The 23,495-nt window shown below is 35.6% G+C and overlaps 2 protein-coding genes across 4 annotated transcripts; both read right to left on the reverse strand.

Annotated features, from left to right (window-relative positions):
* Positions 1 to 607: 607 nt before the first annotated feature.
* Positions 608 to 4,644, reverse strand: LOC121980903 (probable U6 snRNA-associated Sm-like protein LSm4). Of its 3 annotated transcripts, none has more exons than XR_006111675.1 (7): positions 4,394 to 4,644; positions 4,269 to 4,310; positions 4,084 to 4,182; positions 3,895 to 3,972; positions 1,927 to 1,969; positions 902 to 1,342; positions 608 to 813 (listed from the first exon to the last, which is right to left on the reverse strand). XR_006111675.1 is itself a non-coding variant. In XM_042533176.1 (7 exons), the coding sequence occupies exons 1-7, from the start codon at positions 4,394 to 4,396 to the stop codon at positions 791 to 793; spliced, it is 450 nt and encodes a 149-aa protein (XP_042389110.1). In that variant the 5' UTR covers positions 4,397 to 4,644; the 3' UTR covers positions 608 to 790. The 3 variants fall into 3 exon arrangements, 2 of the variants coding, with proteins under 2 accessions (XP_042389110.1, XP_042389109.1); XM_042533176.1 differs by having other exon boundaries at positions 902 to 1,063; XM_042533175.1 differs by lacking the exons at positions 608 to 813; positions 4,269 to 4,310 and having other exon boundaries at positions 1,070 to 1,342.
* A 441-nt stretch (positions 4,645 to 5,085) lies between these two features.
* On the reverse strand, positions 5,086 to 22,089 carry LOC121980904 (rhodanese-like domain-containing protein 8, chloroplastic). Its single transcript, XM_042533177.1, has 9 exons — positions 21,685 to 22,089; positions 21,487 to 21,540; positions 20,465 to 20,614; positions 19,912 to 20,086; positions 7,350 to 7,441; positions 6,351 to 6,454; positions 5,962 to 6,240; positions 5,662 to 5,883; positions 5,086 to 5,479 (listed from the first exon to the last, which is right to left on the reverse strand). Exons 1-8 carry the CDS (start codon positions 21,997 to 21,999, stop codon positions 5,751 to 5,753), a joined length of 1,302 nt encoding a protein of 433 aa, XP_042389111.1. The 5' UTR covers positions 22,000 to 22,089; the 3' UTR covers positions 5,086 to 5,479; positions 5,662 to 5,750.
* Positions 22,090 to 23,495: the final 1,406 nt, after the last annotated feature.

The following is a 23,495-nucleotide window of genomic DNA, read 5'->3' on the forward strand; positions in this document are numbered from 1 at the left end:
CAGATGGATTTTATTCTGTAAAAAGGCCTCTATTGCAAGAATTGTTTGCTGGCCCTCAAATCAAAACCACAGTCTTATAATCAGGGACATAACGATGTTTCTCGCGTTTTGATGGAGAGCATCCGTCAGAAGCTAAAGAGCAAGAAGACTGACAATGATACCAGATCCCGGCGGATGATGGCGAGACGAAAGGAAGAAGTGGAAGATGGCGCCGGCGGATCGCAGATGCGAGGACGATGACTTGCGGCTAGGGCAGAGCTTGTGTTTCGCGTGGAAGAAGTGGAAGATGGCGTTTTCCGTCGCCGGCTTCAGTACCCGGCTTGAGGCTAGAGCTCGCTGCATCTCGTCGTTTGGGTGTGAGGTTAGGGCTCCACCTGTTTTGCAGCTACACGTTTCGTCTTGGCGGACTTGGGGAGGAGGGATGCTAGGGCACGCAGAAACACTGCCGATGCTTGCGTTTCGTGTGAGTTGAGTTTCGGGCGTGCACGTGCCTTCCGCGTGATACACGTTTTATATGGGTTGTGTGGTCCAAGGGTGGTCCAGGGTTCCCTGGTCCAGAGGATCCGAACTGTTCTTAGGCTCCCTCCCAATAGAATACACAATCATGAGCTATTGGACCCATCGCACCAGATTTTTTTATTGCACTATGAAAACGTTCAATTCAATGGTGAAAAGGCATTCCATCAAGTAGATGATTCACATAGCTGACAGTTAACATCCACCAAATAGTCTTCGGATTTAAGAAATCTTGAAACAATTTAGACAGGAGGTCGCCTTCAGCTTCAGAGTATCAGCCATGGCTGCGCCCTGCACCTGTGAGTTTGAAGTCCATATGCGTGATGAGCAAAGTAGGAAGTAGATTTGGTTGATGATGACATGGACACAAGCTGAGACTGAATACCTCTGGAACCACCAGTTTTACCGCCGACTCCACCCCTGCCGCGACCACCACCTTTGCCGCTTGTATCATCTTGGCTGCGACCGATCCCTTTGGCAGATCGCCCAATGCCATCTTCCTTGCCTCCTCGTCCCCTTCCACGACCAACTCCAGGAGGCTTCCTATCTGCAGGAAAACAAACAAAAAAAAAAAAATCAAAGTCACAGCTGACTTATGCACGGATGCACATGCATAACAAGGTGTAGCAGCTGGAATCGAGGTAGCAGAGCGCAAGACGACGATAGTGGCAAGAGCTGATACAAAATCCTTCACTATCCGCCTTTTTTAAAAAACATTCTTCCAAGATTTTCAGCATTCTTCCAGGAAATGGTGACGCCAATGCCACATTGCAACTATTGCGGGCGTTTGCGGTCACCTTCATGGGCTTCCCAATATAGGCCATCTCTGCACATTGCAAGGTTGCTTATGAACCTTAACCCAGCAGCAGTCAAACTCATGACCTCCCTTTAAGGATCTCAAGGGAAACCATGCTCAGATACTACGTAGAGAAGTAGAAAAATTTTGTATCGTTATTGTTTTTTTCCCATAAACTAACCTATCCTTAAATAGATGATAGGGGATTAAACCTATTCAACATACAATTATCTCTTATAACCCCAAACTAGTTCTACTCTAACATTGGCAAAACAGATAAGCCAACTAAATGTCAATTTTCTTAATTAGCTATTTAGACAAGCCTAACCTTGTGTTTTTCCCCATACATAATGCAAAGCCTAAAAACTTGGCTTCATCATTAAAATTATGACATACTTCTCTTATTCATAGAATATGTTGGGGAAAAAATTTACTGCTGGTAGCTATGCCAACGTCATCTAATTAGTCTACTTTTGGCATATATTCAGCATGATAATTAAGCAGCATATCTATTTTGAATTTATTAAATACTCTCGTGTAACCAAACAAATTGATAAATCTCAGCTTTCTATATACATTGTGCATAATTAAATATGTGAAACACACAAAATTACCTGTACGACTTTTGGTGGTCTCTTCTTGAACCTTGTCGATCACCTACAACATCAAAGAGATATCATCATTATTTGAACAGCAAAGAAATTAATCAAAATCATGGTATTCTTTTGAGCAACAGGAATTGCTCGAGCTATCTAAATACAGCAGTGTTGATGGAAGATATTAACATTAGCAATAAGAAACAAGGGATCTCATCAAGAGAAAAAAATAAATAAATGAGAACAAAAAGAAAAGAAAAAAAATAGAGAGCCATAATTCATCAACACTTCAACCGAAACATGGAATAGACAAAATGTGGAATTCCAATAGACATTTATAGTTTGTTTATTTAGATGTTCATTTAGGTGGATGAAGGGATTGCGTGGAAGGGAAGCAATTAGGGTTGTAAATAAATCGAACGTTCGTGAACAAACTTGGTGTTCAGCTTGGTAAGAGCTTCTTTATGTTCGTTCAATATACACAAGATCAATTAAATAAACAAACTTGAACAATTCGTTTAACTAAACAAACAAGCCTGAACATATATGTGTTCAATTTAACGTTCGTGAGCAACGTTCGTGAACCACGTTCGTGAAACACGTTCATCAATAAAACTCTTATCAACTTGCTCTCAGTAACTAATCAAATAAGCTTAAAATGTAAAAGTTTCAAACAATCAAACAAACTTGAATTGAGAACGAACCAAGCATAAGCTCATAAAAAAACCAAGTCAAGCTTAAACAATCATTTTAACAGCTTAGTTCATTTTGGGCACGGCTCGGTTCGACTCGGTTCCTTATCAAACAAGCTTGAACACCACAAAGGTTGGCTCGGCTTATTTACAACCCTCAAGCAATAAATAACATGGATGGCCATTTTTAATTTTTCATGTGAATTGGTTGTTCCCTTCCCTCTTATACCAGGGAATGGAATGATAGATAGTTTATACCAAGGAATGCTAGATAGTTTTGTTCATCAAAAACTTAGTTTTGTTCATTTAGAAAGCTAACCTTACTGTGTTGCAAGCATATTGAGCCAACTCTTCTCAACAAACATTAAAGGGTGTAAGATATAAAACTATTATTTCAAAGAAAATAATTCAGATGATTTAAAACTACAAGTTACAAACAAATAAATTATATACGAAATAAAATACAATATAGATAATTTTGAAAAAAAAAAAATAGCAGTCTAGGTTGTGTGTCAACTGTCAAGTCAGTAACTCATAATTTTTTAACTTTGGGTTTTGTTTGAAAGTCTTGTTTAAAGTCAAATTAACATGTTGTTTGCATCACTCTAAAAACCTTAAGAACAAATTAAACCAAATTTAGTCCAATTTCTCAAAACAAGCATGGCATCACTTCATATAAAAGATCATCTTGATGAGGTTGAAATATTCATAAGATGAATCCATAGCTTAAGATTGAACCAAAATGTGAATATATCTAACAGAATGCAAACAACAAAAGATTACAAACTACCAGAATGCTGTCCTCTAGGCCCTATTTCCTAGAAGAGATAGAAACTGATGAAGTACGAAGCAAGGGACAGAAACCGAGAAAAGAGAAATGCTGGAATGATCCATCATGTTATTTTCTTGAAGGAAAAGAAACATATGCATCTTTCTTTTTTGCATCATTTCCTTCAAGGAATTTAAAGAAGTAGAGAATCATCATTCCATCATTTTAAATTTTGTAAACTTTAAATTATAAAATGATAAAGAGTTTACAACTAAAATAAGTTAATTTTATCTATTTTTTGTAGAGACAAATCAGCAGGATCATGTTTTCGCGATTCAGAAGCAATTTAAGAGAAATATTCTATTCATAACTTAAGAAATTATATGGTACATTAGTAAAGAACAAGATTTTTGTTTAAAACATCAAATTTTCAAATCTGAATTTTGTCAATAGCATTTCATGACCTGAGCTGCTGAAAAGGTAGAGATTAAGAAAAATAAATCCAACTCTTCACTTGATATATACCTCATCTGGAACTCGAAGGTACTTGATGGTATTCCCACGAATGTAACACTCAGGCATCCTCCAAAATCGGTCACCATCCTACAACCAGAATCACATCCTATAAGAGACATAAATGAGCCAGTCTATCAAAATTTCCTAAACATACACACACGAAGAAAATGTAAATTTGATGAGGAAAACAGGTTTCACCTTTGACGTACAAATAACCTCACGAAGGTGGATATTCATCCAGGTATCGCAGTTCACCAAGTGCCCATTATATGTTTCCCCGTTCTTCAACTCCACCAACTATACCCGACCAATATGAAGCAAGCAACTTCAGGCTCAAATCACACGAAAAAAAAGACAAACAGTACACAAACTGGATTGCCTACCATGGGATGACCTTGAGCGGTCTTCAGAAGCGATAAGGGAAGCTGGAGAAGTATGATTGACACATAAAGGACCAAAAAATCTACTAAAAAGTTCAACAGACACTAAGAGACATCAAGAACTGTACCATATTCGAAGATCAGACGTCCAAATAACGTAAGGGAGCTATCAGATACGTTATGAAAATAGCGATCGCCTGCACCAGAGCGAAAAACCTCGAGCTGCGTGGCCCAAACCCTAACTTGATTCCCAGTCCTTGCGATGATGCTTCTACCGAGTCTTTTGCACAGCAAACATGATCCGACCCGATAATAACCGGTTCGCCGGTGAATTTCTTAGTACGTTTTCCTCGCCCTCGCAGTGACAGATCAACCTGGGAGGAGGATGGACTTTACTATAAATTACGAGCGAGTATATAATATTATGAAAAAAAATAAAAAAATGTTACCAAAATAATATAATAAATGTTTTAACTAATAATTATATTTAACTGATACTAAAATAAATATTATTTATTGAATAAGAATCATGATTACTGAAGATAATTAATTTTATGTTTGCTTAATGTCCATTCTGAATAATATCTACATCTACATCTTAGGTGAGTTTGAACCCCAACTACGATTTATTTATAAAAAAAAAAATTCTCCAAATCTAAGACGTAATTAAAAAATACTAGATTTCTATACTGATCACCACATGTATTTTTCAATTTATCCTAATAACCGATAGAAAAATTTCGTGAACTTAGATCGCCGCATGTGTTTTTCAATTTATCCTAATAACCAATAGAAAAATTCCGTAAACTTAGATCGATCATCCCCTAAAATAATCAATAAAACTAATTGAGATTATCATTACATCTTGGTTGGTCTGGATGTCACCAGCCAAAACAGGCTTAGCTAGGTCTGTATCACCTATCACGTGTAGATGGACAACACAGTGATGTATGATAATCATACCAATGAATACTGGTCAACACTTGAACCATTGACAAAGCAGCTGATTTGAAGACCATTATTTGTACAACAGATCTTCCATAACACACAGATTCTGAGAGATAATTAAGAAATAGAAAAGAGACCGTATCCATTGAGCTCTACCTAATGAACTTAGCACCTTACAATCTTTGTTGCCTTTCTTCCTTCCGCTAAACCCCAGCATCCATCACCTACTCTTTTGAAAATGGTCGAGAGCCTTGATGCAACTGTTTCTGATAAACAAACATTAAGTTATCAGTCCTAGTGCAATGGCTTACTACAACTGGGTAGAACATTAACCAGTGGAACGAATAATGGTCATGGTAGTTAAAACTTCCAAAATAGCATCAGAAACATTATCGGTTGCATATTCAAAGTTTTGATGCGTGAAACAGCTATGATAACTTTGTCAAACCTTTGTAACAATTGGTACTGCTCTAGTGAAAGAAAGGAGGCTTGAAACTGTTCGGTGAAATGAAAAACAGATACTTGTATCTTCCTTTGCTACTCACAGCCGCGATACATGTGCCACTTCTGGTATCTCTGATGGCCAGGAAGTACAGGTCTAAGTCGAGGGGAGCATGTGCAGTCTAAACAACAACACCCGCTAAGTTGTGACACACAAATACTACATGACCTGGAAAGAGAAGGCTTGCAATCATGGCATGGTACTTCTAATTTTAAAACAAGCCAGGTTGGGTCAGAAGGTACTAACAAAAAGAGCCGGTTGCAGTCGAGGTTTGCACAGTTGCGGTGTCGATATTCCAGCAACTTTGATCCACATACATAACACCTGGCAAATGCACTATTTCCATGCACCAGTTCAGGTTTTGCAAAGGCACTGTCATTGGCCCCTGGCTTGTAGAAGGAAGGAGGTAAGGACAGGCGTGCATCAAAAACAAAAAGGTTACCCATCCATCCAGCTGAACCTTCAGTATTCAAATAATTTGAGACTCCACCACTTAAAGTGTATAAATTTTGAAAACCCTTCTGTCTGCAATATGAAATAAGAAGTCAGATAAATGAGGACACCGATGAGAATAGTCATAACTCAAGAAGGCTGTGTATTTCACATGAGCAGTGTAAGCAAGAACAATATGGTACCTAAGAATTGTGGAATACACATCACATCTTATGCCACCAGTACAATACATCAGTATATCAGTGTTTTCCTTGTCGATTTTAGCTAAAGGATCAGAGGAGGCCACCTGGATGCAGAAGATGCAAAATGAGTTTGAAAAATGGAGAATAGAACTACCAAAGGGATAAAATTGCAGCTGTTTACATAAATTATCAGCATTGTCTTAACTATGTAGTTGTGTATGAAGTTCTAAGTTTTTCCTACAGACCACATCATCACTCTCTAAGCAGGACAGATAAGGAAGGTTTTTATATGGATCTCATGTCTGTGTGTAATATCATCAAACTCTACTATTTTTTCCGTCACATTTAATGAATATTGTCGACGTGGAGATTAGTAATAGAAAAAATATTAGGGAGTTTCTCATTCATGTTGTGTCTTTGGCTTGGCTTGGGAAGATTGATAGGTGGTCCAAGCGAGAATTGTAATTGTAACACGAAAGTAAATCAATAATATATTTGTGAAGATGAAGATGAAAACAAAAAAGATTTACCCAAAAGCTGCTTTATCTTGGGCAAATGTCCTAACAAGACCCTATTTTTTTAAAAATGCTCTGGCAAGGCTCCCTTTTCAAAACAAAAACAAAATATACCCCTAGGATAATTTCTCTCCATTTTGTAAAAAAAAAATGATGCAGGCTAATTAGAAAAATAGGAGCTTTTTAAGGCATTTGTCCTTTTATCTTTTGAGGCAATAAATCTAATTAAATAAGGTGGCTAACAAATTTTCAGTACAAATATCTACATTAGGTAAGCACACAACAGAATTGATTGTATGCTTGGTGCTGCCATTAGAAAGCAACTACTGACGTTTGACATGCTTAATGCTATCAGATTAACTGGGGTGTACAAATTAACCAAACAATGACAAAATTGTTTTGTATCTGAAGGTGACTATGCTAACATTTGGTCAGTTCTGGAACTAAATTAAGATAAAATGTATTAGCTAAAAGGCGAACATACCTCTACATTTGAGAGTCCAAAAGATGTGCTTCTAAAACAGTCGACATTAGGTCTTTGTGCTCCTTGGAAATGACCAATATCCCACTCATAGCCTGCATAGATGTGACAAATCCAACTGGCATGAAAAAAAATAAGCAAGCATGCAAAAAGCAAAAAAAGATATGGATCACAAATATATAAACAGCATTCTATGAAATTAAAAAGAGTAAAATGCCATAAATGATGCAAAAGGTTGGAACCGCCAACCCAGCGGCCCCCTCACCCCGGCCCCACAAGTATGAGAGGGAGTAAATCACGGTGAATACGGGCCCAGTTATGACATGGCGGTCTTAGGTGTTTAGCACGGACAGATATTGATGTTATCGCAATTGCTGCCGCAGACCTTTGACCTCCCGACTCATGATGCAAGAATACCATGTCATAACCGGCTGATCCCGCCCGTGGGGGCGAGTAAAATGCCATAAATGGTCATACACATGGAAGGGAAAAGGCAAAATTCTTAAATTACACACCAGGCTGTCTTAATCCCAAACTGTGTTGTTATTGTTTGAACAATGCAGGCATCCATTGCTTTTCACGGATGAGTTCCTCACACAGCACTTTCTTTAGGATACTATATTTATTTTTTCCTGAGGCCAAAATTACTTTTGATCGCCTTTTGCTCAAGTGGCAACTGTGTTATCAACTTCACAATAAGAACATCTTCATTCATGGTAGTCTTACTAAGGAAGTCTAATATGGTGAAGCATCATGGATGAAATTTTGACCTAGTGTGCAAGCAAAAAAATGCTTTGCATGAACTGGTGCAATCTTCAGGGGCTTAATTTGAAAAAAAATAGCTATGCACTTTTTTAGTTTAAAATGACCAAGAGCTTGATAGATCACTAATACCCAATGTTCTAAAAATTGGCCCAGGCGGCCGCCTAAACGCTAGGCACCAGCCTGCCGCATTGAAAACATGCTAATCGGTTAGCCTAGGCGGCCTTGGCACCCCTAGGCGTCCTTGGCACCCCTAGGCGCCGACTAATCGGTCGAATCGTCTAGGTGACGCGAAAATAGTGTAGCGTTTTCATGATTTTTTTTTTAGTTTGGGCTTTTAAATTTAAAGTCCAACAACAACAACAACAACAATAACAACAACCAAGCCTTATCCCATTAGGTGGGGTCGGCTATATGAATCCTTTTATGCCATTGAGCTCTATCTCCTACTATATCATCAGCTATACTTAAATAAATTTTAGCTTGTTTTACTAACCAAGTCTTTTTTGGTCTTCCTCTTCCTCGTTTGATATGTGTGTTTGTTATACTTTCACATCGCCTAACTGGAGCATTTATTGATTGTCTAAGTACATGTCCGTACCATCTTAAACGTGTCTCTCAGAATTTCCATTCAATAGATGCAACTCCGACTTTCGCTCTAATGCTCTCATTTCTTATTTTGTCTATTCTCGTATGTTCACACATCCACCTTAAAATCCTCATCTCTGCAACTTTTATCTTCTGCTCATGTGCTCGAATCATAGCCCAACATTCAGCTCCATATAACATAGCAGGTTTAACTACGATTTTATAGAACTTTCCTTTAAGCTTTAGAGATACTTTACGGTCATATAAAACATTCGACGCTCCCCTCTATTTCAATCATCCTACTTGTATTCTATATATGACATCTCTATCAATCCCTCCATCGTTTTGTAAAACTGATCCTAAACATTTAAAGCTCTCGGTTCCGGGTAACTCGTCCTCTCCTATCTTAACAATTGTCTCATTACTTCTAATATTGCTAAACTTAAAGTTCATATATTATGTCTTTAATTTACTAAGCCTAAAATCTTTCCCTTCTAGAGTTTTCTGTCAAGATTCTAGTTTAGCATTTACTCCTTCACGTGTTTCATCTACCAAAACAATATTATCCCCAAACAACATGCACCTCGGTACCGTCTTGAATGTGCGCAATGAGTTCGTCCATAATTAGTGTAAAAAAATAGGGACTTAGAGCTGATCCTTGATCTAACCCTATCTTTATTTAAAATGCTTCAGTTAATCCGCCTAAAGTGTTTACTCTGGTTGTTACATCCTCGTACATATCTTTAATTAGTTCAATATATGTTACACTAACACTTCTCTTTTCTAGAATTCTCCATATAATTTCTCTTGGGAATCTATCATAAGCTTTTCTAAATCAATAAATACCATGTGTAAATCTTATTTTTGCTCTCATATTTTTCAATTAATTGTCTAAAAAGATATATAACTTTTATTGTCGACCTTCCAAGCATGAATCCAAATTGATTTTCGGTCATTGTAATCTCCTTCCTTAATCTTTTTTCTATTACTTTTTCCAAAAATTTCATAGTATGACTCATTAGTTTAATACCCCTATAGTTTGCACAATTTTGTACGTCTCCCTTATTCTTATATAAGGAAACTAAAGTACTTATCCTCCATTGATCAAGCATTTTTTTCGTTTTCAATATCATATTAAATAATTTTGTAAGTCATTCAATACCTTGTTTCCCTAGGCACTTTTATACCTCTATCAGATCATCATCTGGTCCAACGACTTTTCCATTGTACATCCCATTTAAAGTTTGTTATACTGTTAAAGTTTGAATTCTACGAACAAAATTAAAATTTCTATGCTCATTTGACCTACTTAAATTACCTGAGTTAAGTTGTTTACCTAAACCAATGTTATCAAAATCGCGAGTGAACTCGTAAAATCGTACAAAATTGTGAGTTTACTTATGAAAATCGAGTGAAATCGTGATAAAATCGTGTATTAAAGTAAAATCGGATCAAAATCGTAAAATCGGATCAAAATCATAAAATCGCATTTATACTTGTAAAAACATGATTTTTTAGATAATTTTATCAATTTTGTGTCGTAAATAAAAGGGAACTATTTTGGACAAAATGATATCATTTTGGGATGATTTTAGATTTGCATTTGTCTATAAATGATTTATATTAATTTATTATCTTGTGTTTTATTTATCTTTAGATTTAAGTTTAGACTTGAATTTATGTTTATATTGTATTTTCATGGTGAGTATTTGGTTGTTTAAAAGTTTAAATATGAGTAGTTTATGATTATATGAGTTAAAATGCTCTATATGTAGATTTATCTTATAATTTGGATTAAAATATTTAATGATCAATTAAAAAGAATATATCAGGTTTCTTTTAAAATTGATTTAAAGTATAATATAAAATCTTACGATTTTACAATTCGATTTTACGATCCGATTTTATGACTGCTCTAACGATTTTACATAAACTCTCGATTTTGACAACACTGACTTAAATATTCATTAAAAAATTGATGAAAATATCTCTTCCACCGCTCTTTTATTTCTCCATCATTTACTAATACCTTATTACATTCATCTTTAATATATTTTATTTGGATAAGATTTCTTATTTTCATTTCTCTCACTTTAGCTATTCTATAAATGTCTCTTTCACCTTCTTTTGCATCCAATTTTTAATATAATCGTTCAAAAGTTTCATTCTTTGCTTCACTCACTACTTTCTTAGCTTCTTTCTTGGCTATTATATATTTTTTAAATTATCCTCGTTCTTACAAACATATAATTTTTTATAAGCTATTCGTTTTTCCTTCCCTTTTTCTTGTACTTTCTCATTCCACCACCAAGATTCCTTACTTAGTGGTGCATGTCCCTTTGACTCACTGAATACACTCTTAGCTACTATTTTCAATTTTGATATCGTCTTATCTCATGTTGTATTAGAGTATCATATATTTCACCTAATGCTTGTACTTCTACCTTCTCCTTAAATATATTTTGTTTCCCATCCTTTAATTTCCATCACTTAATTCTATGAATCATATATATTTTCTTTCTATTGATACTATGTTGCGTATATCTAATACTACTAACCTATGCTGGGTAGTTGAGCTTTATCTAGGGATGACTTTAGAATCTTTATAAATCTTTCTATCCTTCTTCCTAGCCATAAGAAAGTTAATTTACAATTTATTATTCCCACTTTTGAACGTGACTAAGTATTTGTCTCTTTTCTTAAAAAATGTATTAGCTAATATAAGGTCATATACTATCGCAAAATCTAATATAGTTTCCCTTCCTCATTTCTCGTTCCAAACTCATAATTTCATGTACCCTCTCATATTCCTCATTTTTCACTCCGACATACTCATTTAGATCACCTCCTATTAAAATCATTCATTTGGTAAAATATTTCATCTAAGTCGTCCCAAAATCTTGATTTTGTAGCTTCATCTAATCCTACTTACGGTGCATATGCACTAATTATGTTCATAGTTTCTTTCGCTACTATTATCTTAAGGGTTATAATTCTATCCCTTTTTCTAACTACTCCTACAACTTCATCCTTTAACGAACTCTCTACAATAATACTCACTCCATTTCTTGCTTTACTCTCTCGTACCATAACTTAAAACCCAAGTTCTCTATCATCTTTGCCTTCTCGCCTACCCATTTTGTCTCTTGTACACACAAAATACTAATTTTTCTCCTAATCATCGTATCTACTACCTCGGGTTCCTATGTTTCATGTTCCAAATCTTAGATTATTAGTTTTCCTATCATATGTGTTCTTATCTAACCAATGGTGTGAGAACTTTTGACTATTTAACACTACACCTAAGTTCTCATGGAGATGTAGCAGTCCTTGCTGATACGTTACAGTCGGACTCTGTAATGCGAACTCTTACATATTTAGCACTACACCCGAGTTCTAGAGATATAGCGGTCATTGCCGAGACATTACAGTTGGACCCTGCAACGCGTTCCTTCCGGGAAATAACCTAGCATTAGCACAATAGTTGAATGAATCCATTCATTGAATGTTTGTCATAGTTTTAATGTTAGCTGACAACCTAACGCAACCCACCTCCTTTATTCAGGCTTAGGACCGGCTATGATCAGTCGTCATGGGCGGAGTTTTATAAGCCCTAAATTTAAAGTCCAATTAAAAAAAACTGAAATGCAACCTTTTTTTAATTAGGCTTAAGTTTTATAAGCCCTAAACTTTGGTTCAATAAGAAAATTGATTTGTTGGCTTCCCCAAGAGGCAAGCACCAAACTTCATCTTCATCGTACTGAGTAACCAGAGCTAAAGAAATCAGAGCGAATGAAGAAGTCCACATTTTGGAGAAATCATAGAGTTAAAGGTTGGAGAAATCGATTTGAAAAAAAATTTGTTGTCTGATCTTTCCTCAACTAAGTGACTTGGAAGGGATTCAATTGAAGATTGATCAAAGCCTCATCCTTTGGAAATGTCATTTCATCAGACACTCGCAATATTCATTGAAGTTGAAAGGTAATTTGTTTTAATTTTGATACTTGCAAATTGAAAGATAATTTATTTTAATTTTGATATTTGCAAATTGAAAGATAATTTGTTTTAATTTTGATTTTTCTTCACTCAATTTCTACGTGAGTCTGTCATTTATGTTTTTTTTTCTTAATGAAAAGAAAATATGTTTTTGCTAAAGCATCTTGTTTTGTTATTTTTTTTGGCTAATAATATTAGAGCTTGAGACAAAAATAAATTTTAAAGTGATTTATGAATTCAATTGAAGTTTTGAAGTTGGAGCAATGACCTTTTACTTTTTAAATATCAAAGGTTCAATAAAATTGTGAGAAAAATGGTGAATAAGATGAATCAGATGATTAAATCACATAGCTTCCAAAGTTGCTGATTTTATTCTTAAATCTCTTTTTGGGTTATTACAATTAACTGATAAAGTGATTAACAATAGGTAACAATGTCATGACCTCCATCTTCAACGACATATATCACTCAGCCTGAATATGAGATTCTTAGGAGAAAGTCAACTGACATCGGATGAAAATTTGAGATTTTGAATAATCCTAAGAACCCGGACAAAATTAAATGCAAGTTGTGTGAGAAAATAATGTAAGATGGGGTTTATAAGATCAAGGAACACATTGAAAATATATCTGGAAATGTATCTAGTTGTCAAAAAAGCATCTCAAGAAGATCTCAATAAGTGCAAACAAGCTATTTTAGACGGAAGAAATAGAAGGAAAAACAAAAGAATGAAAGAAGAGAGTCGTAGAGCAGAAGTGAATGTTCTTCTAGATGAATAAGAAGGTAATGAAATCAAAGGGATAGATAGATTTAAAAAACCTCTTCCACTTGGCCCCATGGAAAGATATGCATCGATGATTTCTCCACAAAATGTAAGTTCAAGTGGGAGTAAAGTGTTTCGCCAAACAAATATAAATGAGGCTCTTTGAACTCAACAAGTTCGACAATATATTTAGAGATGGGTATATAAAAATGAACTCTCATTCAATGTTGTTGATAATGATAGCTTCAAGAAACTAATGTTGGTAATGGGTCAATTTGGACCATGATTTAAGCCTCCAACTCAATATCAACTTAGGGAGACACTTTTGAAAGCCGAAGTCGAAAGAACAAAGCAAAGAAACATGAAAAAGAATGGGTAAAGAATGGGTGCTCAGTCATGACAGATGCATGGAGTGATAGAAAAAGAAGAAGCATCCTAAATTTGTGTGTTAATTGCAAGGAGGGTACTACATTTTTAGAGTTTAAGGAGTCTTCAGACAAGGCACATGCAACTGAACTTATTTTTAAGTATGTTGACAAATGTGTTGAACAAATAAGAGATTAGAATATTGTTCAGATTGTAATTGACAATGCCTCCAACAATATGGCAGCAACTAAATTGATGTGAGAAAAATGGTCTAGGATCTTTTGAAGTTCTTGTACAACTCACACTGTTAATCTCATGCTTGAAAGTATAGACAAGCTTCCATAATATAAAAAGGTTATTGAACAAACCAAGTCTTTTACCATTTTCATTTATACTCACCTTAGAAGGGGAGCCTTGAAGCAACGGTAAAGTTGTTGTTTTGTGACTAAAAGGTCACGGGTTCGAATCTTGGAAACAGCCTCTTGCAAAAAGCAGGATAAGGCTGCATACAATGGATCCTTCCCCGGGACCCCGCATAGCGCGAGCTTCGTGCACGGGCTACCCTTTTTTATTTATGCTCACCATAAGACTTTGTCATTAATGAGAAGTTCATGAAGAAGAGAGACATAGTCCGGCCAAGAGTTACCAGGTTTGCATCAAATTTCCTCACATTGCAAAGTTGGACTGAAAAAAAAAAATCTAGTTTAAGGGTCATGTTTACAAGTGATATGTAGGAGAAATATAAATGGTTAAAACAAACAAAGGAAAATTGGCTTACTCTACTGTAATGAGCATGAGTTTTTGGAATGGTGTGACACTTTGTTTGAAAATATTTTTGGTAAGAGTTTTTTTATTGGTAGATGGAGACAGAAAGTCATCCATGAGATTTCTATATGGGGAGTTTCTTCAAGCAAAAGAAGATATCAAGATGACTCTGAACAACATGGAATCAAATAATCAACCTATCATAATGATTATTGAGTAAAAAATGAATGATAAACTTGATACATCATTGCGTACCACTGCCTTTTTGATGAATCCCTAGTTTTACTATAAAGATAGTTCTATTGCTCTTTATGAGAAGGCCGGGACGTGGATTTTTGAATGCATGGAAATTTTGCATGCCGATGAATTTGATCTACAAGATGCAATTATTAACAAGGAGTATGCAAAATATAGAGACAAGACTGGGTTATTTGGGAAAGCATGTGAAAAAAATGATGATACATTTGATTCATGTGGATGGTGGAGTACCTACGGTGCTCACACATCCAACTTGCTAAGAGTCTCTTTGAGGATACTTTCATTAACTATAAGTTCATCTGGGTGTGAAAGAAATTAAAGTGCATTTGAAGGAGTAAGCTTAAACTTTAAGTTTAATTAAAGTACTAATTTTTAAAGTTTATATTCATCTTACTAACTACGATATTTACTTTCTCTTTTTTTTTAAAGATTCATACAAAGAAAAGAAATAGGTTGGATGTCAACAAGTTGAACAATCCAGTATTTGTCCAATTTAATGCTAGATTGTTGAACAAACAAAAAAGAGAGAAAGAAAGGAATGGTGATGTCCTTGCAAAAGATGCTTCAAATGCACAAGGTTGGATTGTGGATGGTGGTGAAGATGATGAAGTTGAACCAGGTTCTGGGATCACTTGGCAAATTCAACTGGAGCAAATGAAAATCTACAACCAGAAGAAGCTCTAGAGTGAGAGAACTTCACGAGGATGATTTTGCATCTGAAGAAGAGGAGGGTCATAATGATGATATTGAATTTGTGTTCAATGAAAAATAAGTTGTTGAAAATTATGGAAAAGTAGAATAAATTTGTGATATTTTATTAGTTGTGTAATTTTGAACTCATTTTAAATTTGATATTATTGTGTTGGAGTTATATAATGTGATTTATTATGTAATTTATGTTGATACCATAAAATCCGTCTAACGACGCCTAGTCCTCGCCTAGGCGGCCTAGGCGCTAGGCACTGGTGTGGTATCCGACTAGTGCCTAGTGAATTTTAGAACCTTGCTAATACCTCACCTTTTAGTAGAAGATGCCCAAATACTTATTGTCTAGGTAGGCAACATCATCATGATTCCATCAGGATCACATGACCGAGGAGTACCTCTATTAGCATTCTTAGGCTAAAGATATTACATATGTCATACTTTTTTTGGCATGAAGGTTTCTTAGTGGAGGCATTTACAACTCTCAAAGGAAGTATGTAGTTGATACGCTTGAAGCGGCTTATGTGTCGGAGATCAAATAGCAAAGACTCCATGAGATTCTGAAGTACAAAAGGCCGATAGAGAAATTGAATTAGCAAAGAATTATACTGCATGACATCTCATTTATAGTTAGTATGATTATCATAATCATTATTATGAGGCAACCTTGAAGATTCTATAATACCATAAGAATGCTCTTGAGCAAGATCTTTTGTCTCAAGCTATTATTAGAGTAGGTGTCTTGCAAAGTCAATGGTTGGCTAGGGCTTTATTGATTCTTGTAAATAAGCAACTTTATTTAATATAATTCAATTCAGTTTGACATTTATTTTATCTTTATACCCATGCTAGATGCATAGATAAAGTCCTTGAATATACTATAGTGAGATATTGTAGTACATATAATGGTCATCAGGAAATACATCAATATTTACTGTATATTCTAAATTTATTTCTAGTCAATTGGGTCGTCTAATAAACAAGGATAAAAGACCGTTCGAGCTAGAGACTAGCATCTGTGATGTAATGTACCATGTTTCATTGGTAAGGACATAGAGATGTTTAAACATACAGATCATATGATGAGTTCATCGAACATCCCTCACACAGACTTTCCAAGTGATTATCATTTATCGAGTGGATAAGTCTTTAGTTGTGGTTGTACACTAGTAGTCCTTATGACCTGGAATAACACTAAGACTCTATATGTTGGGGCTATACTTTGACTCATTTACCGATTCTATTAGAGTCATCAGGTGGTGAGATTGAGTGTAGTAATGAAACATATATGAGTCAGTGTATTGTAGCCGGAGATTCACCACACACCTACAGGTATGGATATCCTATGTAATATATTATTTTATAGTATATGAAGTCTCTAATCAGAGCTGTAAGATGTACTTTAGGAAAGGAATTTCCTAGTTACACATACGATATCACTATAAGATATATCACATGGTTGTCGAATCAATATACAATCCTCGATATACCAATGGTTGTAGATTCGATCGGGATATATAAGATGAAGGGACCGGACTGTACATTAATCATAATCGACTAGTTCTTACAGGCACTATTCAGTGATAATTAGGGAATCATGGGGCGGTGCTGCTAAACGCTCTTACCATGATTCGTTGGGTGTTAATCAGAATTAGTTTTGACATCCTATAATTAAGGAGTTGATCATAAGATGAGACTATTAAGGGTATGCCCGAATAAAGGACAAAGATAGTCCTGAATCACAAAGAGTTGTGAACATGGCTAGCTGTATCCTTGAACCATTGAGAGTCACACAAATATTGGTTGCAATATTCTCTATTTTCCATTGAGAAAGTTAAATTCAAGTAGTTGAATTTGACGAATAATGTTTGATGTAATCAAATAGTGTATTGACAAATAAAGTTTGATATGATCTAATGTTGAGTGATTTCCAATCAATAGAAAAAAGAAGAGTGGAAGAGTTCCATATAAATTCTATAAATTAGATTTATATTATTGTAATAGTGAACAAGTGAGTTTGTTGCATCAACGATATTGGATCGTTGATATGATTACAAGAGACTCACATTATTGGGTTCTAGAAAGGTTTTTAAAACACAATAGACAAAGATAGAAGAGACAATGGGCTTTGAAAGTTCAAGTCTAAGAGAAAATGCAATCACATTAAGTTTTGCATCACGAGGAGAAAATATATTATGAAAATAAAAGGGGGCTTGGATGATCAACGTATCATGAAATAAATTTGAAAAAAAAAAGGGAAAAGAGGATTTCATTTTCAATGTGACATGAGATGAAAAGAAAAGAAAAAATTAATTTTGATTTTTTCCTTATCCTCCACCTTCCCACCACGTTTTTTTTTATTTGGAGATGATGGAAGCCATTAACCCCACTTCCACCACTTCATCCATTTTGAAGAGTTGTGCTGCCAACGTTTTTTTTTTTTTGTCTCTTGGATAATTTGGGAAAAACTTCTTCTTTCCTTTTGCTTGAGAAAAAGATATGGCAGCAACACATTTTCTTGTTTTTGCTGAATTCGGACAAGTCTTGCTTCCTCTCCTTGGAGTTTCAATAGCCACATCCTCTCTTCTCCTTGAGAGTTTCGGCAGCCCCTTCCAAAGAAAGAAGGTAGAGATATTCTCTCTTCCATCGAAAATTCCCATCTCCTTATTGTTGCTTCTCCTCTTCAAGAAGCATTGTTGCCACCCATCTTCTTGCAGAATTTTGGAAGACATAGCCCCTGTTGAGGGCTATCAGACAACCCTTTGTGAAGGGGCAATTGGGTAGCCCCTTCTTCATCTTCGAGGAAGACGTTTCAACTATCTCAACGAAAAACGACACTTGATCGTTAGCGTGATCAGGTGTTGGAAAGAGGACTTTGATCGTGGACCGCATTAGACGAAGAAAGTACGAGCTCGTGACAATCAACGAAGAGTTATTTCGTTACAACCGGAATAGTTGGAGTCATCCCCAAACACAGGTTGTTTGGAAAGTATGTTTATGCTTGTAATATGATTCATATGTATATTGATGCATATGCTAATAGTTTTATTTAGATTATGCTTAAATGATCTAATATATTTATTTTAGATAGTTTAGCATGTCTAAATAAAATGATTAATTAGCATTATATGAATTAATCATACGATAGTTAATCTTTGTTATGCTTATAGGATCTTACTTCAACAGTTAGATTGTAATGCATGCTTAGATAAAGATCATGCTTATGTTTGTTTAAAAATCCATACGAACACTCTTTTGATTTAATTGTTAAATCATAAAAAAATTTTAAAATTCCGCTGCACATAGAGGTGTCGAAACACGATATCTGAATTTCGAATTCGGTACCATCAGAGGCAGATTGACATTGATTAGACAAGTTCTTTAATAGATAAATGTTCTGCACCATACTACAATAGTTTTCTACAAGGTAATCTAATTTCCAGAAGAGGAGCCTTGACGCAACGGTAAAGTTGTTGTTTTGTGATCAAAAGGTCACGGGTTCGAATCCTGGAACAGTCTCTAGCAAAAAGCAGGGTAAGGCTACGTATAATGGATCCTTCCCCAGGACCCCGCATAACGGGAGCTTCGTGCACCGGACTGCCCTTTTAAGGTAATCTAATTTCCTAGAAGAACAAGAACCGAGTGTAGATAAAATTGACTCCAGTAACATGTGAGATCATTTGGATCAAAGTCATCAAATAATTGATAAGCAAGTTAGGACATACATCCAATAAAGTTTATAAAATTGTATTACGATAATCAATCCACCACACAAATAATCTTGAATCCAATTTTCATGAGAACCAGAACATATTGAAATTGATATCACCTCCATAGATAGAAGGTATAATCCAATAAAACTCTCACTCATTTTTTGACTTCAATGATAAATTGGTAGTTTGCTAATCAAATCATCAAAGAATCCTAGAACCAAATATATTTGTAGCAAGTTGAATTTCCACAATATATTTGAATTAGGTTAAGGGTGAGGATTATGGACCAAGGTAACTAATTGTAAATATCATATAGTATAGAGTGTAATGCATCAAGTTTTAAAATAAATATATATACACAAGTAGAGGGGACTATATAAGGTAAGCAAACCTTATAATTTTCACCATTACTCTAAACAATTCCTATGATGCTAAAAGCAATTCAAAGCTTCTCAAAACATTACGTGTTTGATAAGTGGATGTAGATTATTTGTTGATGCCGTACTCAACTGTTTATACCAACTTTAAATAGTTCAGAGCATCATATCTTACAACTCAGTTTTGTGCAGAGACAACATCCTACTTTATCTGAGACACAAGTTATGTAATTGGAATGTTTCAAGTGTGCACAACAATGAATAAGAGTTACCATTTCTCACATCCAGAAGTAGGTGTTTCCTAACAGATCCCTGGCTATCCGCTTTGCTTGTTGATATGCCAAAGTCATCCATAGCTTGCAGTCTTTCCCTCCACTCAGATGGAGTCAATGGGTGAGCTCTCATAGCATCATCTACTAGAGGAAGATGGGCAGTGCCACCTTCCATCTAAAGAAATATTAGATATTTAGGGGTGAAAGGTTAGAATATAAATAAGTTGAATATTACAGCTTACTACAAGTTGCTTGGAAAAAAGTGGAACTTCTAAAAGATATTGCAGAAATCTAGAAGAAAAAAATTTTCATTAGGAGATAAACTGCATTATGAAGTTGAATTTTTTGTTACAAGATCAAGACCCAAGAGAGAGAGGAAAAATTTTCAAATTAAATTAATGGGGTAATCAAATTTCCAATAGATTACAAAATAATCACAGAGCATTTTTATTAATAAATAAGAAAATTTAAATATCAGAGCCACCTTACAGATTAAGAGCACTGTGTGCCAAAGCAAATGAAAAGACAAATCTAGAGGAAAAAAATCGCTTGCCTGTACAAGTGATGGTTTGTATCGCAATTTCAATCGAGGGAAAGCATGGCCATCACAAGCTGGTGAAACTTGGACCAATAGATTAGAAAATCTATGATCTTTCTTCACCCAATCTGTGTATGCCAGAACATCTCCATTTGGACCACTATACTGCAAAAATAGTATGTCAATGATCCAACAAAAGCTTAAGATGAGTAAAAAGTCAAAGAGTCAGCTTCAAAATGATTCAAATTGCTATGGAATGTAAAACATTTTGCATGCAAGCAAATCATGCGTTGTTGTCTTTGTTGCATTCACAAATCAAAGCAAAGCACTTTCTTTGTTTTTAAGAATGCTTCATCGAACCAAACTGAAAAATCTAGTTCATCAGATTTTTATTCAGTTTTAGATTAATAAATAGGGGAAATTTATATTCCAGGTTGAGACCATGGTAAAGCAGTAAGAAATTTGACTGGATGTTCTCTGAGCAAGTGTCATATATCTGTCAATCAGGTATGTAGTAGTTGCATTCTTCTGCATTGATGTAACGAAAACAAATTTTATCACTTTCCCAACCCCATGAACTAAGTTTCTGACTAGTCAGTGCCATGGAGACATTCATCAGAGCCGTGGACATTTGAGTGCAGATCGGCCCATTATAAATAAAATGTTTTCTGATCAATTTACTTTTTTTTACTACATTCCCTTGTCTACTTTCAGAAAATGTAAGGTGACGCCGGCAGAATTCCATGAACAATAATCTAACATATGAGGTTTCCTCTCAATTGCATGCGTGTACACTATTTAATTTCGTTTCTGCCACGAACAATAATTAGATATGAGGTTTACTCTCAATTACATGTTTATACCCTATGTACTTCGTGTAATACGCAGCTCACAAGAGGATAATAACATTAACAGACATTTATCAATCATTAAAACTGATTAGAAGAGCATGCAAAACATAGAAGTTGAGGGAAACCACAGATGCTCTAGATTTACATCGTTCTTATATGAAAAAAGAAAATATATGTAAAAGGCACCTGCGCATTAATTCCTTGCTCATTGATGTATATGCGACCGTGAATATCCCATTCCTGGTACCATAAAGGCAATGCCACCGGGTATTTAGCATTCTCTCTATATTATAATAAACGATTGGCTATTCATTGTGTAGGATTAGTGTATTCTAATACAGACTATAAAAACATATCAAGGAAATGTTTAGAGAAGAACGAGACCTGGAGGAAATCGAGGTGCTTAGCAACCACGGCCTCGGGATCTTCGATGGTGACGAACTTATAGAAATTGGCAACCACGAAATCTTCCTCCGGGAAGATCGACTTTCTAGCTCTTGATTCGGGATTTTTATCGGCGCAGCGGCGGGAGGCAGCGAGCCCGGTGCTTCTTAACGCCGCTCGAATGGGAGAGAAAGGTCGGAGCAGGAAGGGGGGTAAAGAGGGGAAGCGACATGCGAGGGGAAGCCGGCGGAGGCAGAGGGCGGAGCGCGAGAGGGACGTCGACGCGGCGCTTCCGCCGAAGCATGCCGTCACCATCCCTCGAGTTGCGTTATCTGCAACGGCGAATTGCTAGCTACTAGCCATTTGCTTAATTGACCCCAAGAACTTTGCCGTTGCCACATTTGCTAGACCATGGGGAAAAAAAGAATGTTTTCCTTATCTAGCAGTCAAACATTAAAAAAAATCTTTTCCGGTATTTTTTTTTCGGCAATTTACCAAAAGCGGGTGGTTTTATGTTTTTTTTTTTCCATTTCAGTACTTGTTTTGGAATTGTTGAAGTCTTATTGAGTTCATTTCCCATTTATCTATGTTTTTTTTTTTCCATTTCAGTACTTGTTTTGGAATTGTTGAAGTCTTATTGAGTTCATTTCCCATTTATCCTCCTCCCTCCTTTATAATTGTTCATCTTAAAATCAGTATCATAACACCATGTTTCCCTCATTCTCCTCCCACTCTACCTCCTCGTCTTTCTACACTTGAGAGTTGTGCCCGTCATGGAAGGTCATCTCAAGTTCCGTGACTAAGAGATCTTGATGGGCTCCTATATCGATGAGGACAATTGGAAACTCTCACAAGAGCACGACTAAAACAACCGACTCATTGTGCTCAACTACTTCATGTTAAATTCGGGTGAGGAGCACTGTAAGGGCACCTCCTTTGATGGAAATGATCATGATGAGGAGACGGTTGAGGCAGCAGCGATAGATGATTCGAAAACCCCTAGTTGGGTCGACTTGGACACGAAGGGCAAGGACGTCGATTTTCCAAAAGTGAGTATTGATTCGAATGGATGTGGATTCGATGAGCTGAAGAAGAAAAGATTACGTCTTGGTAACGAAAAGAACGAGCTTGGTGGTGCTAGAGTGCCGGAAATTGTCATGAAGAAACATGAAGATAAAGAGGGTGAAGAAGTAGTGGGGTACCATGAAAATGGAAATTGAGAAGCCTGAGGAAGAAGGGTGTAAAGAACATGGGGAGATTGACATTGGCTTGCAAAATGATTTGGTTAATGGACGAGAGAAGAAAGTGATGGTTTGTTAAAAGCTCCAATTTGAGCTTCTAAAATTCGATGTTTTGCAACTTATTATCTATCAATTATTTTTTTCCTTTAAAATTATTCCATTATTATTTTGCTACTATCAGAGTTCATTACTAAACAAATATTAGGTAGAATGTTCAATCTTCATTGATGTCAACATCTATGTTTGAGATCCGTAATGGATGTTCGGTGCCTTTTTATCTGTTTATCAAAAGAAGATTGGTTGTATTATCTTTTGAGTGCTTTGTTTGTTTATCTTAAGGAGCTCGTAGAGAATGCTGAAGATTATTAATTGAAAAGTTAAATCACAGACTACATTATCTTCAGATATTATATATAGTTTCAATGTAATATATAAAAATAATAAACATAAATAGGATCGTAAAAATAAACCACCAACACTTGTGTTGTTGGTTTCCAGAAATCAGCCATACGGAAAATTAGCAACACCATGTTACTGATTTCTAAAAATCAATAGCAACATGGTATTGTT

The sequence above is a fragment of the Zingiber officinale genome, chromosome 5A (genome assembly GCF_018446385.1).
Source record: "Zingiber officinale cultivar Zhangliang chromosome 5A, Zo_v1.1, whole genome shotgun sequence".
In the NCBI taxonomy this organism is placed as follows: Eukaryota; Viridiplantae; Streptophyta; class Magnoliopsida; order Zingiberales; family Zingiberaceae; genus Zingiber; species Zingiber officinale.